This window comes from Leuciscus leuciscus (genome assembly GCF_965113295.1).
Source record: "Leuciscus leuciscus genome assembly, chromosome: 13".
NCBI lineage: Eukaryota > Metazoa > Chordata > Actinopteri > Cypriniformes > Leuciscidae > Leuciscus > Leuciscus leuciscus.
Genome location: NC_138737.1, coordinates 12,751,861 through 12,766,981, shown reverse-complemented (window position 1 = coordinate 12,766,981; position 15,121 = coordinate 12,751,861). Strand labels below are relative to the sequence as shown.

Sequence of the window (15,121 nt, the reverse complement as noted above, 5' to 3'; positions counted from 1 at the left end):
TCTCTCTCTTTTTTTTTTTTTTTTTTGTACATGCGAGTTAGTTTGTGTATATTTTGTCCAACAACAAAAAAAAAAAATTCAAAAGAAGCCAAAGATTCAAGATAGAGTATGTGAGTGGAGCAACGGCGATTTAATCTCATAGCACTCTGTAATCACTTCACTCCTGGTTTTCCATTTACCACAAGGGAAGCCATTTAAATAAAATTATATAAACTAAATGTTTTGCATGTCATTGTCAACCTCACCAGAAGCCATGTTTGTTTGTGTCTGTCTGTCTGTTTACATGGCTAAACTGATCTGTCTCTGCTTTGTATCTCTTACTGTGAAGAGATATTCTGTAAGGTTATACTTCCTATTTAGGCCTATTAACATTTCAATTTAAAAAAAAAAATCTCTTTATTACCCTCTTTCCCCCCTGTTTAGCAATACCCTTATAAAAGAGCTCCTTACCTACTGTATATGTGTCTATATAAAAGAAAAGGAAATGGGCTTTGCTTTTGTTAACGTAAGCATTCTTCACTTTGTATCACCTGCCTGGCTCTCTGTTATTAAAGAGAGAATGTGATTGAATTTTCCGAGACTTGGTTTCGCATCTACTGTAGTGTATACAGTACAAAAGAGTTTTTACACCTCGAAATTCTTTCTTTTCCTTATTTTTTTCATTTATGGAAAATGATCCCTTCTCGGGCCCGGAGGTGCTGCCTTTGATGTTTCAAATGCCCTTTTCCTTCATATATTTGTGCATGAAATTTGTCTCTATGAAACAGAAAGTAATATTCCACACCCAGTGTGTGTTATCTTTAAACCGTACCCTCCCAGGAGTTTCATTTCTGTGAGGGCTTATGTTTGACTGTATCATGCATACTCAAATACGCTCTTTTTCATTGCCAATAAAATACTGCTGGCAAGGCAAAGAAAGTCCTCAAGCTGTTCTTTTCTTTTCCTCTCTGTCTCTCTCTTTTCCTTTTTTCATCTCCCTCTCTTTTTATCCCTCAGTGTAATCGTGAAGAGCGAGGAGTGGAGATATTTTAAGGAGTTGACGAAGACTCTGACTCCTCTAGAGGAGGAGATGTTTCACCTAAAGGAGAGCACACTGACACCACAGGTTTACCTGCGGCCCAAAGAAAGCGTCCACATCCCCTTCAAGTACCAGACCTTCGTCTGTGGTCGCACATTCCCTCTTCAGGTAAATCTAGAGGAAACTTTTGTTGTTGTTGTTGTTGTTTTGTGTTTTTAAATGTACTTTTCACCCATTTTATTGATAATACTACTACTAATTAACATTTTATTTGTGGTAATAATAAAGTAATTTATAACTTATATACATGGGCCACCACAGACAAAAACAAGGCCACTACATGGACTCAAGTGAATCTTCCCATCAGTAAAGCAATCAAAATGGGCTTTCACACTGGAGGGACATTTTCATAGTTCCTATAACTATTAGCAGAAGTACCTGCTTTTTGATGTGTTCGTACCGCAGGAACTGGGAACGAGTTTAGCTATAGGAACTCCTTTTTAGGGGAACTAAATTAGCTCCTACCCCAGCACAATAGGAACTACCAGTGATGTAAGTGTTTGTTATTTGGCCGAACAGATGCTATATGAAACACGACACCTTCCATTTTTAGAAAGCTGTGTAAGCACACAGTTTACATATACTTACTCCACAAACTAACATATAGAAAGCTAATGTTAATGGCACATAAACATACAGAAAGCTAATGTTAATGGCATTTACCTGTTGCCTTTGTCTGTGCCGTTGTGTTCTTGTGCAACCTAGAAAGTGGCCCTGAGGGAAAATGTTGTTCTTGGGGGACCGCACTGGTTCCTATAACTGATTTCCTATTACTACCCAGTGCAAAAGCCCCTAAACAGGAGACTGTGAACTGTCCGCTGAACTGCTGATGCTGGTAAACATCATCATCAGGAGAAAATTTGGACGATTTCTTTGTTTTTGTGTGTTGTACTGTAGTGTAAATCAACCATGAACGATGTGCCATCTGAGCAACTGCATTTGTTTCCTCATTTCCCTTTTCCACTGATGAGACTTGGATTAGTTCACATGTTTCCGGATTAATTGGATTTGGGTTTGTTTATAGTCTGTAGTATCACAGAGGCACCCACAACTGAAGGAGGGAGGTTAAATTGACTCAAAGCATCAGCAATAATAAAATGGATTAAAAACAGCCTCATCCAGACAGCCTAAACAGACCTGTCCATACAATGTTTTCCCATCCCGTAATGACATTATTTCAATGTGATTGTTCTCTCACTGAATAGCGCACTGTTTATGATGACTCTGCTGTCATATTGCAGGATACTGAAAGCTTAAAGATTTCAAGAAGTCCACAGATGGCTCAGAAACATCTGTCCAATACAATTCAAGCCAAATCCATCAAGGTAAGAGCTTAGCGCTCACTGTACTGCTGAGCACACACACAAACACAAACTCTTTCTATACAGCCTGATTAGTAGTTGTTCAGACAGAGAAGTGGGCCGGCACTCCTGCAGTGGCTCCTACAATCCAGACTGAAAACACGACTTGGTCAACAACAGTAAAACTGAATGTAACTGATGCACAAACAGACTGAAGTTACTTGCTTTTTTGTTGCTGTATGTAGTTTTAGGCAAGTACGGCAGCTGTCTATTTGATTATGTAAATACTGAAATCTCCAAATGATTAGATCCACTTTTTTTTCCAAGAGTAACCTGCTTAATTGAGATAAAGAGAGGACTCTTGATCACATCTTACATTGAGTTATCCCATTAATAAGCTTTTAATTTTTAACTGTGTGTTTGAGACTTGACCTGAAGAAGCAAATACATTTCATATTAACCTGCCAATAATATTACTTACATTTGATTAATATCATAAGTCTGTTAATGAGAAACATTGATCAACTCCTTTGATTCATATTTCATAATCAGGTCCACACCGATTCATAGCACCCGCCCTGCAGATTTTCACAGAATTTGCACATCATTCTCATATCTCTACACTTCCGCCACCCCTACATGTTGTATTAAATATTTTGGTGAATTAATGGTTTCAGATACCAGTACTCTCAGCTCTGCGTAAGCCTGTCACAATTATTTGATCTAACTGTGATTATTGTGCCCTTCAAATTCCAATAATTTTTTGACACCCAAATAAAGGATTAAGCAAATATAGAAATACATTTTTTATCTCTCTTTGTTTCTGAGATGTGCACACACTGTTTGTGATGACTCACGTCACACTCACATGAAAGCATTAACAAGGATAAACAGTGCATAGTGAACACAAAGACCTCCAGTTTCAATATGATTAGTTCATGTAATTGCAAATGTTCTTGGTAGTTTTGCCCAACATTTGACACGCAGTATTACAGATAAGGAGATTAACTGCTTATTCCATTTCTGTGGAAGTAGAATAAAAGTATACAGTGTATATTTTATGCACAGTATATTATATCAAAGTATGGAGTCGGTAGTAATATATATTATATATTATAGTATATATATATATATATATATATATATTATTTTTGACTAATATAGTATATCAGAAATATATTGAAATATTATTAATTTAAAACAACTGTCTTGTATTTAAGTATATTTTAAAATGTAATTTATTCCTGTGATGGCAAAGCTGAATTACTTCAGCATAATTACTCCAGTGTTCAGAGTCACATGATCCTTCAGAAATCATTCTAAAATGCTGATTTGATGCTCAAGAAACATTTCTGATTATTATTATTAATGGTGAAAACAGTTGTTCCTTAATATTTTTGATAAATTTAGAAAGAAAAAAGAACAGCATTTATTTGAAATGCAAGTATTTACTGTTACATTTCATCAATTTAATTAATCCTTGTTGAATAAAAATATTAATAATTTTTTTTTAAATCCTATTGACACCAACCTTTTGAACAGTATATTAAATTATATTATATTATATTCATAAAATACAAAAAGATTCCATCTGATTCTATTCATTACTTGTCTTTACATTTGTATATGTTTATGCATATTTGCACCACCTGACTGCTGCAGATTCATTTCAGCGTTGATAGTGTTGTCTTAGAAACACATAAATCCGAGTCTGAAGACGTGAACAGTTCCACTGACAGGCAGGTAGGACATCGGACCGAATGCAATGATTAGACGAACATTTTTTTGGTCTTGAGACTTCCACAGATGATATATGTAAAAAATAATAATGTTTTGACCACTTCTATCATTGATTGCCATCAACAAAAAGTGTTTATGAAACAACTCTTCTACTCTACCTTTAAACTGTGAAGCAAGTCTGTGTGTGGGTTGATGAGCTATTCTATGGCATTATGGTTTATTGTGCCTTTGGGCAGTTGATGCCATATGTAGCTTAGAGAGACTGATGCCCTGCAGTATTGCTGGCACACACACACACATCCACACACAAAACTCCCATATCATTTTTAGGTCAGTCGGGGTCAAACATTGCTCTGCACAAACTGATATCACCTCCAGAGGAGTGTCAATGGGTTGTCTTGGGCTGTGAATCTGACAGCCAGCTTGACTGTATCTCACGTGAGAGAGGTTATGCACTCAGACTGCAGATGACTCAAGGTACTTGATATCGCAGTACATACTGTCAGTGCTGTTCATTCAGTGTGGAATGATTTCAGATAGGTCTGTCACTTCTTGGTAGACCTTGACCACCTCTGCTGAAAAGAGCAGCTTAGACCATCATATTGGTTCAGGGTGGTTTATGCTGGTTTGGCGCTATACTACAAAGAAATATCATGAGTTGCAAGTTCAGTTTCGTTCAATAATTTGAAAAAGTCTACTTTATTTAGATAGCGCTTTATACAATACAGATTGTTTCAAAGCAGCTTCACAACAATAAACAAGAAAATAACAGAATCAATGATGCTGAATTATGAACGATGAAGTTGAACTGAATGATGCTGAATGAAGAACTTCATCAAATATGAGGCTATTTTTAATTCTACAGTAAAGCAGCTCTAAAAAGACAAGAGTGTCATTCAGCTCAAGTCAGTGTTGGCTAAGTTCAGTTCAATTACTGAGCAAAGTTCATCAATTATAAAACGAGTTCAATTCAGTTATAAGCAGCCCAGTAGTGCTGTAATTTAACTCAATTCAGTTCAAGTTTTATTTAATGTCAATGGGGCAAGGCATTGCCTCAGGACCAATATTACAAAACATTTTGAAGGTTTATCCATAAGATTTTTATAAATCTTTAATAAAAGTATATATCATATAATAAAAGTATATACTGTACATATCATATGAGTGTATAAAATAATGTAAGATAAACTTTTATGTTTTTAGACCATCTACAATGCCTTGCCCCATATACATCCATTGTAAGTGGATTACTGTACATGCAATTTTGTTTTTACAAACTGTGGAAGAAAATTACTGTCTGTGGTAATTGACAGAATGTCGCTGATGCGGTCAATATCTGTCAGTTTGTTGTGAACCCAGAACATTCCAATAGACTTAGTTCTCCTGTTAGCATTTTGCAGGAATACCATTCAAAATGTGTGTAGCTTGCAACCGATCTGCTTGTCTTACAGGTGTTGTTCCGTGGGGAAGACAGAAAGCCTCTGGCGATCTGCCAGGTGGATGTTGAACCGACGCCACATGTGGTGGACCAGACCTTCCGTTTCTACCATCCTGAACTCACCTTCCTAAAGAAGGCCATTCGCCTGCCTGCAGCCTGGGACGACACAGCAGGTGCTGCTCATTACAAACATCTCTGCCGCTGTGTGCGCACATACATAAACATGCACTCACAAACACACTTCAGTGTCTGCTATTAGTCCTGAACTAAAGACCTCATTTGTGCTCTGTCTCCTTTTGTACTTGCTCACAGATGGTTCCGCCACCCTTCATGTGCGTTGCAGCGACCCCAATGTCATCTGCCACACCACCAACCTGGTGAGCCATTCAGGAGTCACTCCTAATAGCAGCCAGCCAATCAGAATGGTGTTGAGTTATTCGTTAATGTCTGAGGCTTTGTGCTGACTCATTGTGACGTCAAGGCTGCACACCTGTTACAAGACTATTATTTTTATATTTATTTTTGTCTATTATTATTATAATATATATATTTACATTTTTACATTAGTAACTGTCAAAACTAATCAGGTATTCATTATTGATACAAAAATATTGTAATTTTAATCTATTATAATTTTCTATTTTTTATTATTATGTTTCATACAAGACTATTATTTTCATATGTATTATTCATGAAAGACTTATTTGAATATTTTCATAAAATATTATTTTATAATTATTTTTTCATGCAAGTGCTTATTGTTCATAAAATATTTATTATTATATTTTTTATAAAATATTATGTTTTTCTTTCAAATCTATTATTTTTGTATATATTTTTCGTAAAAAAAACTTTAATAGTTTTATTTATTTTTCATTAGTAATCAGTTAGATGAGTTAATCATTACTGATGAAACATTATGAATTTATCTTTCATTTTCTTACGTTTTGAAATTTTAGACTCCAGAAGAACCACAGGATGTTTACCTGAAAGTACCTGGTAGCCCAAGTCCACAGATAAGGAAATTCTTCATTACCATTTTCACGTATGTACACCTCCTCTTGCACCATCTCCCTTATGTGTGTGTGCACTCGTCTTAGGAGAGTGAGAACCTGTTAATTTTCACTCTTCCAGATGCACAGAGAGGTGTGTGTGTGTGTGTGCGAACCTCTGTTTTTGGCTGCGTGCGTGCATGTGTGTGAAAGCCTGGTCCCTGATTAATCCCTTCATGTGTGATTAATGACATTTGCTTAATCAGGATGTCTCATTTACTGTCTGATTGCATCAGATCATAATATTCATTTATTCATCAAAATCTGTGACATCTCTGAGTTCATAATCAGTGAACATGAATAAAAACACAATTTTAGAACCTGCACATCACACATATCTCACTGGAACTGGAACCAGCGAGAGTGACAGCAACACATATTAATTAAAAGCAGTCAGTTCACTTGCTTATATTCTGAACACAACATTATAACTTTATAATTATATAACATTTTAATTAAGAGATTCCTGAACCCCTTTGACCTAAAATATTTTACTTGACAAACCTTCCTATTTCAATAATTTTTTATGGGTATAATTTATGGGTCTCTGATGTTGCTTAATGATCACATGGCATGAAGGTAAAAAAAAAAATCATGTATATATATTTATATTTTAGTAATTTAAGGAGTTTTTATTTTAGCATGTTAATTTATTTTAATTTGTTTCTTTTAATAAAAAATTTTTCAGCCCCAAAACCATCTGCAATTACCTCACAAATCCCCAGGGGGTTTGCAAAACCCTGTTTTAATTTTTGTAATCTACTATGATAAATATTATAATAAAATAATATTTCCTGATCACCGAACAATGAAAATGTAGTTTGTCAGCAGAGCAAATGCATTGGTATCCATTCTTATTAGCGAGTTCATAATGGACTTAATGGTTTTAAATGATTGAACAACAGACAAGCTCATCAGACACACAGTAACTCATCAAAACTGAGTTTATTGAGAAATTTTAATAACCAGGAAATCAATCAGCTGTAGTTGTAGTCCCCCCCCCCCCCTCCAACAGCTGCTGCTAAGGACAACACACCTGCCAAGGACGGTAGAAACGTTCTCGAAATTTTGTCCCTTGAGCTTGAGCCCCTTCAGGCAGGGTGAAGAGCTCATGCACAAAGTCCTTTATTTTTAATACAGTCAAACTCAAGAAACCCTGGCAGGCAGAATAACATCAACATCTGCAAACCTCCTGCGGGAACACGTCTGCCGCTGGCACGTGGGATGCTCTTAAAGAAAGGGTGAATGAATGAATTTAAAAACGGTGACATTTGGGTCTCTCTGAACATCTCTCTTTTGAAGATTTGAGATATGTGTGTGTCCCTCTCAGGGGAAGTGCGGCCTGTCAGGCCTGTCCTGCTATTGTGTCAGTGTATATGAAGAGGAAAGTGATAAAGTGTCTTTTGTGTGTCCTTTTTCTGTGTCAATCTCTCTATGGCAGTGACCCTTGGCTGGCCTCCCCTGCGCAGATCTGGCAGGTATACGTGCATTACCTGCAAAGGATGGACCTGAGCTGTGTGTGCGGCACTCTGAGCTGGCATTCGCTGGTTCTGCGCGGCACGCAAGTTATTCGCAGGGTCAAGTGCTACACGTCGCCTCCCCTCGAGCTTCAGGTACGCATAGCAGGGTCAAAGTAAAACACACTGATCGGGGTACAGAGCTCTGATGGGGGATTATGTGGCCTTTTTTCCTAAAATGGGAGAATGATGAAAAATAATGAGATGGTAAGTAAGGTGGCTAGGTTATCAAAATTTTTTATTTTTCGAATATTTGTTTTATTTGAGAGCTTTCAAAATTATTTAAAAGTTTAACTAGATAATTGCACATATTAATGCGATTTTGTCATTTGTAATCATAAATGACGCATTCAATCCCCAAATTCAATGTACAATTAACAAGGGGAAATTCAAATAATGTTTCTTTAATGTCAACTTTTTACCAATCAAGGCCAGTATTTTAAGATAAACGTATTTAAAATTATAAGTATAGCCAGTTGACATTTTATTTCAAAGTCATAATCTTTTAGCATTTAATAATCTTAAACTACAAATTCACAGTGCTGTTTTTGTATATATTTTTTTAAACAATTACAGAACAAAATCAATCTGATGATAACTTTTATTTTAAATAAACTTACAACAAAATTTATGTAAACCCATTATAATTGTCTATTTAAAATGATTTTTTTAAATATATATATATATATATATGTATATATACGTTAAACAGCCTGTATTAATCGCAGAAAGTAATGTTATTTTTTACATTTGACATATTTAGCATCAGTGATTTTACAGGTTATGGATTTAGAGAAGGTTTTAATATGCCGTATGGCAGTTTAATTGTTTAGTCACTCTTATTAGCCTACATGTTTGCTGAATTTTTTCAGTTACCACATCAAAGGTGGAGCAAATGTAGGGCAACTAGTATGAACATATGTAGGTTTAGATCTCATGAAATAAGTAAAGAGCATGGAGTCAGATGTTGTTGGGTCACAGCAGTATCATTAACTTGTGTTCAGCACATTGCAGCAAAGAAAGTAGAGCTTTAATGCAAATAATGAATAATGAAAGGTGGATTATACGAGCATCATAAATCTCAAAATGTGTATTTCCTGTTATTCGAAATATGCAAGCAGAGCAAATACAGCAGCTCCCTTGTCAACAGTGCACTGTGTGCTCGTAGCAACCTTACTTTTGGTTTAATTGGCCGTGTGCTAATGTTATACAGCAGGTGCCAAGAAAAGATGATGAAGCAAAGTAGCTATACATTATGAGCTTCAGGTGCAGCCTCATGTTTTCTGAAGTTCTGCAGAGGAGTGTTCCCTGAAGTTGCTTTTTGCTGTGTGGGTTTTCAGTGTTTTTTTGTTTTTTTTGTGGTTGATGCCAGAAGCTCTATGAGCATAAGATCTGTTTGTCTGTTCTAGGTGGATCCAGTTGAGGTTTTTGCTCTTCCTGCTCAGGGAATTCAAGATATCCATGTAGGGCTGAGGGCTCTGCGCCCTGGAAGCCGTTTCTTTTACCTCAATGTAGTCGATGTGGACACGCGGCAGCTAGTCGCCTCCTGGTTGCTGTGCATAACATGCCGACAGCCTGTAATCTCCAAGGTGAGTAAGCAAAATGCATTAATACAGTGCAACAGTAAGGTTCAAACCACATTCACTAAAAGAAATTGATTTGTGACAACTTATTAACCTTTCAATAACTATATTCCATGAGCTCCAATGTTGTTTAGTGTATTTATGTGTATTGTGTATTGTACATGTATATCATCCTCAATAAGAGACATGTATATTTGTGTACACCACTGTTCTTTTGAACTTTCTATTCATTAAAGAATGCTGAAAAATATCACGGTTTCCACAAAAATATCAAGCAGCACAACTGTTTTGAGAATGATTTCTGAAGGATTATGTGACACTGAAGTAATGGCTGTTGAAAATTCAGCTTTGCCATCATATGATTAATTACATTTTAAATATATGAAAAGAGTCATTTCAAATGGTAATATTTCACAATATTACTCTTGTACTATATTTTAATCAAATAATTGTTTTTATTATTTTTGTTTACACTTTTTCCTCAAAAGTTGTGCTTTTAGCTGTGAAAATGTGAGGCACGGTTCACAGTGACATCACGTGTAGAGATTTAGCAGAGGAATGGCAAGAACTGAACAGGTCGTTAAATTTCAGCTTTGTGACAGATGATTTAGTGCATGAAGTCAGTGCCATTGATTTAAACCTGATGTTTTTACTTCAGTTATTTTACAGTATTTCTCTCTATATCTGCTTTAATCTCCCCAGGCATTTGAAATCAACGTTCCTGTAGACAGAGGGAAGGGCAACAATAAGAAAATCAGTTTCACAAACCCCTACTCTTCCTCTAGGGTATTCAATCTCCGCACAGACCGCCCAGACCTGCTTCAGTTTAAAGAGGAGCAATTTCAGGTAAGAGAATCCAAAGCTAATTCTTGTTCTATCAACTTTAGGAGGCCTTGCTGTGTAACATTGAATAAGAACCATATTGTCAAAGCCCCATCCACCAGAAAGGTGTCTAGAGCCCAGAGGAGAAGGATCTTGACATGTCTCTGTCTAGGAATCAATTTCTGTCTCTCTAAACTGTCATTCTTAGACACGTTTCACAGTATGTGAAGTTCTCTGTATATTGGAGAACTCAATTTGTGCCCTGGCCACTCTCGCAATGCCGGTCCCCTGAGGAAACCATAAAGCTGCAGTCCAAAAAAAAGGGCGAAAAGAGAGAGATTGTCACAGTCAGGCCAGGAACGTCAATATCTCTTACCTTTAGGGCTCAGAATGATGCGTGTAGGACTTACAGCTCTACGTTAGACTTCAATTAAAAGCTGTTAATTGATTAGGTGATCAATACACAACCGTTGGCTATTACTCCAGAAGGAGACAGAGAACATTAGTTAGCCACAGGGACAGTGTCTCGGATATATTAGTGTGGCTTTGGGGGGCACAAAGTAATTTTTCCTGATCATCATTTTGCACAGAAACTGTGTAAAACAGAACAGGCTAAAATGTTAATTTCATCATTCAGTGCCCTTATTGATCGCGGTAAGGTTTAGTGAGTTTCACACCCCATATCTGGGCAATAAATAGCAAAACAATCTGAAATATGCAAGTGACAGTATTGAACAGAACGGATTAATGATACCTCAGCGTCAAATAAAAGCTGTAAAGCTCATAAAGAAAGGAAATGGCCTGTTCCATTTTCTTGCTAGTCAACACAGCTTCAATTATCTTCTCTCACGCTGGATTTATGGGGTCTATATTTTTGAAAAATGTGACTGGAGATGTTGCTTTTTTTCCCCTTCAAGAAATAACAACTGTGTCATCGTAAAATAGGCGCAGAGCCAAAAGACAACAGAACAATCGATACATGCGTGCTTTTGAGGAGATTATGAACTAAATCCTCGCCTGTGTTCCATATGTCTTAGTCAGCCATTAGAGATAATGTATAAAGACAAAGAGAGAGCAATTTCTCTCATCTTTCTCTAAACACTGGAGTGCAACCAATTTCTGACACAACGGAGCTCAGGAAAAGCAATGGGAGTAGTAAGGAATTTAACGATTTTCGTTTCGCTTCCAATTCTACTTAAATAATTAGTTCACCCAAAACACATAATCCACTCAAACTCGTGTCGTTCTAAACCCGAATGGCTTTATTTCTTTATGTGGAAGAACATCCTGGCCAGTCTTTTCAATGAAATGAAAGTGAATGAGGACGGGGCTGTAAAGCTCCAAAATGACAAACATAAAAGAATCAGAAGTCGTTCACAGCACTAAATTCACAAAAAGCTATCGTATGACAACCGAATATAGTTGTATGGACTACTTTTCTACTCCTGTGTTACTTTCATATACTTCTTGAAACTTATTCCATTGAAAAAAAATCTATGGATTCCATGAAAAAAAATGAAAAAAAATCCATGGATGACTTTTAGTGTTCTATGGAAAATAGAATGTGATACAGGTTTAGAATGATATAATGGTAAGTGTAAATGATGACAGAAGTTGAACTTTTCTTTTGATGATTCTTTTAAAACAATGATTTGCACACTCAAAAGCTGAGATGCACAGCAAACTAAATAAAATGAGTAGCCTACTGATCTTCTTGTATTTTATTATTTCCATCTTTGGCGGAAGAATGCAGACATTATGAAATAAGTGTTATTTTTGTTAACTAAAACATTTTCAGTAATTGAAATAAAGCTGTGCTAAAATAAAATATACGTATCAGATGAAAAAAGTTGACTTGCCAACTAACTGAAATAAATTTGTTGAAGTTTGAAAATTACTAAAACTGAAATTGAAATAAACAGAACTATTTAAAAATAATAAAATGACAAAAACACACAGAGCAAAATTACTCAAAATTTAAAATCAAAGCTTAATAAAATATTAATAAATTCTGCAATAGTCTATAAATAACACTGTATAGAATCAGCTTCATTATAAATAAACATATACCTGTTTGACCTGATACTGGTTGATTTTGCAATTCTTTGCTGCTTTTTTTTTGTGTGTGCATATATGCAAATACATACGCATTAATGTGCGTGTGTGTGTTGTAGATTGGGGGAGGGGAACCCTACACCATCGGCCTGCGCTTTGCTCCAAGTCAGAACCCCGGCATGGAAGAGATTCTCATCTTCATCAATGACAAACAGGATAAGAACGAGGACACTTACTGTTTTAGGGTTCAGTACAGCTAACACAACACCATCACACTGCATTATAGCTGTTGCTTTTTGCAACAATCTGTATTGAAGTACAGAGCAAACATACTCTATAGATAAGCAGACAAAGCTCATTGAGTAGATGGAATCTCTCACGTGCGCTTGAGTAAAGCCACCCTGTGGAGCTGAAGGCTGAAACAGAAGAGATTTTCTGTAGAGCTGATGCTCATATCGGCGCTCTTGGTGTGTGTGTTTATGGTTTACGCTGAACCCCTGCTGTGATGTGTCATTAGCAGCGGAGAGCTAATGGCCACTTGCCCAGGACTTCAGATCTAGATCTTCAAAAAGCAAGATGTGTATGTAAGACCAATCATTTTATTTTATTAAGTGTTTACGTTTGCACTCACTGAGAATAGAGTGCTTAATTTTGGGGAAGAAAATGCAGCCATCCTTTATATTTTTTACTGTATTTTTTTGTACTAGCATCAATAAAAAAAGATCAGATTTTTGAGTGTGATTCTTTGCATCAATGACAATATTCTATGCCAAACAGCACTTGTGTCTGTGTGTTTGCAGTAGCTGTGAAGGGGTTTCTATTAACATCCGTGGACTAATCTCCTGGCTCCTATTAGAGCTACAGCTGCCCGAGTCTGACAACAACCAAATAACCTGCCAACTAACCAGTCCAGATATGGAAGACAGGTGGAAAACACAAAAAGGACCATAAAAGAGAGAACATACTGAAAATTTACAGTGGAAAATATACTAGAATTTGTGTCAATTGTTTGTTTTTTTAGCAATAAAAATGCAAGTTAAATTTATAAATGAAACTGGCAAGGAATTGGCCAATTTTGCCTAAATTAAGCTGTCATTCAGTAGGAGCTAGCTAGTTTGTAAACAGATTATTTGTGGGTATCAATAAATGTACAGTAGTGCTTTTATTTGGGAAGGATGCATTCATTTAGTTTAATTAAAACAGTTAATACTTGAGCACCAAATCAGCATATTAGAATGATTTCTGAAGGATCAAATGACACAAGACAATTCAGCTTTGCCTTCACCGGATAATTTACATTTAAAAATATAATCAAATCGGAAACAGCTATATTAAATTGTAATAATATTACTGTATAAATGCACCCTTGATGAGGAAAGAGATGAAAAAAACCGTCCGTCCACCGTCAACACTCGAGAGACTGTGGGTCTGCAACCAAAGTTATAGGCATGTATGAATCTCTATATCTGCAGTAGACTTCAGTAAATCATTTTAATAAGCTAACACAATACATGACGAAGGCGTCAGCCAACACGACATTAAAAAGTTACCATAGTTTAAAAGCCTGTAATATTGAGTTAATCCATAGTAAAACACAAACCGATATATTCTCACTTGTGAAAGGTTATCCAATTTCTTCGAGAAGTTAGATCTCTGTGTTTTTTTACAACCAGAGGCTGTGCAATGTTTTGGCATCTTGGGAAAACTAATTGACTTTTACTGTGAGTGACGACAGCATCTGAAATGTTGACCGCTCCAAGATGACGGGACACGTTGAGGTGTCTGAGGCGGTCGAATGTGGAATCTACGCATACATAACTGTGATCTTACAGACCCAAACTTTTTAACAGTAGTGTATGGTTACCATACATTTTAAGAAAAAATACTAGTTCTTAAAATAACTTAGGTAACATGGTTTAATTTAAAATAATTTAAAATCAAGAGGCAACAATTTTGCATGCAAAAGTTGGTATATGGCTAAATGTGTTTTGTGGAGTTCCGGCAGCTCAAGTGCTGCTGTCGTTAAGGCAAAAGAGGTCAAACCAAATAAGAAATTCTGAAATTCATGATACTTTTTTCTATTCAGCTTTTAATTCTTCTTTCACTCAAATAGTTAGGCTGATAATATAATTTAGAATTTGTTTTTATGAAATTAGAAAAATACAGTAGAAACAATTTCATTAGTGCTCTCATACTTTTGGACCCCAAGTTTGCATTCCAGACTTTTTCTCCTACATTCCCCCTATAATTTATAATGATAAATCAGCAAATGTCAGCAATCACTCTCAAGGCCCTTTAATTTTCTCCAAACACCCTTCACTTCCCTTGGCACACCCAATGAAACAATTCACGGCCCGAATTTCAATACTGGTGAAGTGCATTGTGAAGGGATGAAGATTTCCCTCTCTGATATTATTCAGAGAGGCCTGCGCTGTCCACAGACTGTTGACAGGCTTTTTTGGAGAGGTTTTGTTTTTCAGTGTATATGCATGCTTTCTCTGACACGCACACGCAGAAAGCTCAGTCTCCGCAGAG

General features: G+C 36.2%; 1 protein-coding gene across 6 annotated transcripts in view; it reads left to right on the top strand.

Annotated features, from left to right (window-relative positions):
• Positions 1-13,360, top strand: part of nphp4 (nephronophthisis 4) — a 179,016-nt gene extending 165,656 nt beyond the window's left edge. For 2 of the 6 annotated variants that reach the window (XM_082188190.1, XM_082188192.1), the window contains 9 exons: positions 997-1,186; positions 2,320-2,403; positions 5,571-5,730; positions 5,870-5,934; positions 6,517-6,602; positions 8,051-8,222; positions 9,536-9,715; positions 10,412-10,555; positions 12,706-13,360. In XM_082188190.1, coding sequence (XP_082044316.1) covers positions 997-1,186; positions 2,320-2,403; positions 5,571-5,730; positions 5,870-5,934; positions 6,517-6,602; positions 8,051-8,222; positions 9,536-9,715; positions 10,412-10,555; positions 12,706-12,846 — 1,222 coding nt within the window. In that variant the 3' untranslated portion in view covers positions 12,847-13,360. Of the gene's footprint in view, positions 1-996; positions 1,187-2,319; positions 2,404-5,570; positions 5,731-5,869; positions 5,935-6,516; positions 6,603-8,050; positions 8,223-9,535; positions 9,716-10,197; positions 10,284-10,410; positions 10,556-12,705 lie in introns of those variants that run through there. The other 4 variants (XM_082188189.1, XM_082188188.1, XR_014211071.1 and 1 more) reach the window with 3 other exon arrangements.
• The last annotated feature ends 1,761 nt before the right edge of the window (positions 13,361-15,121 follow it).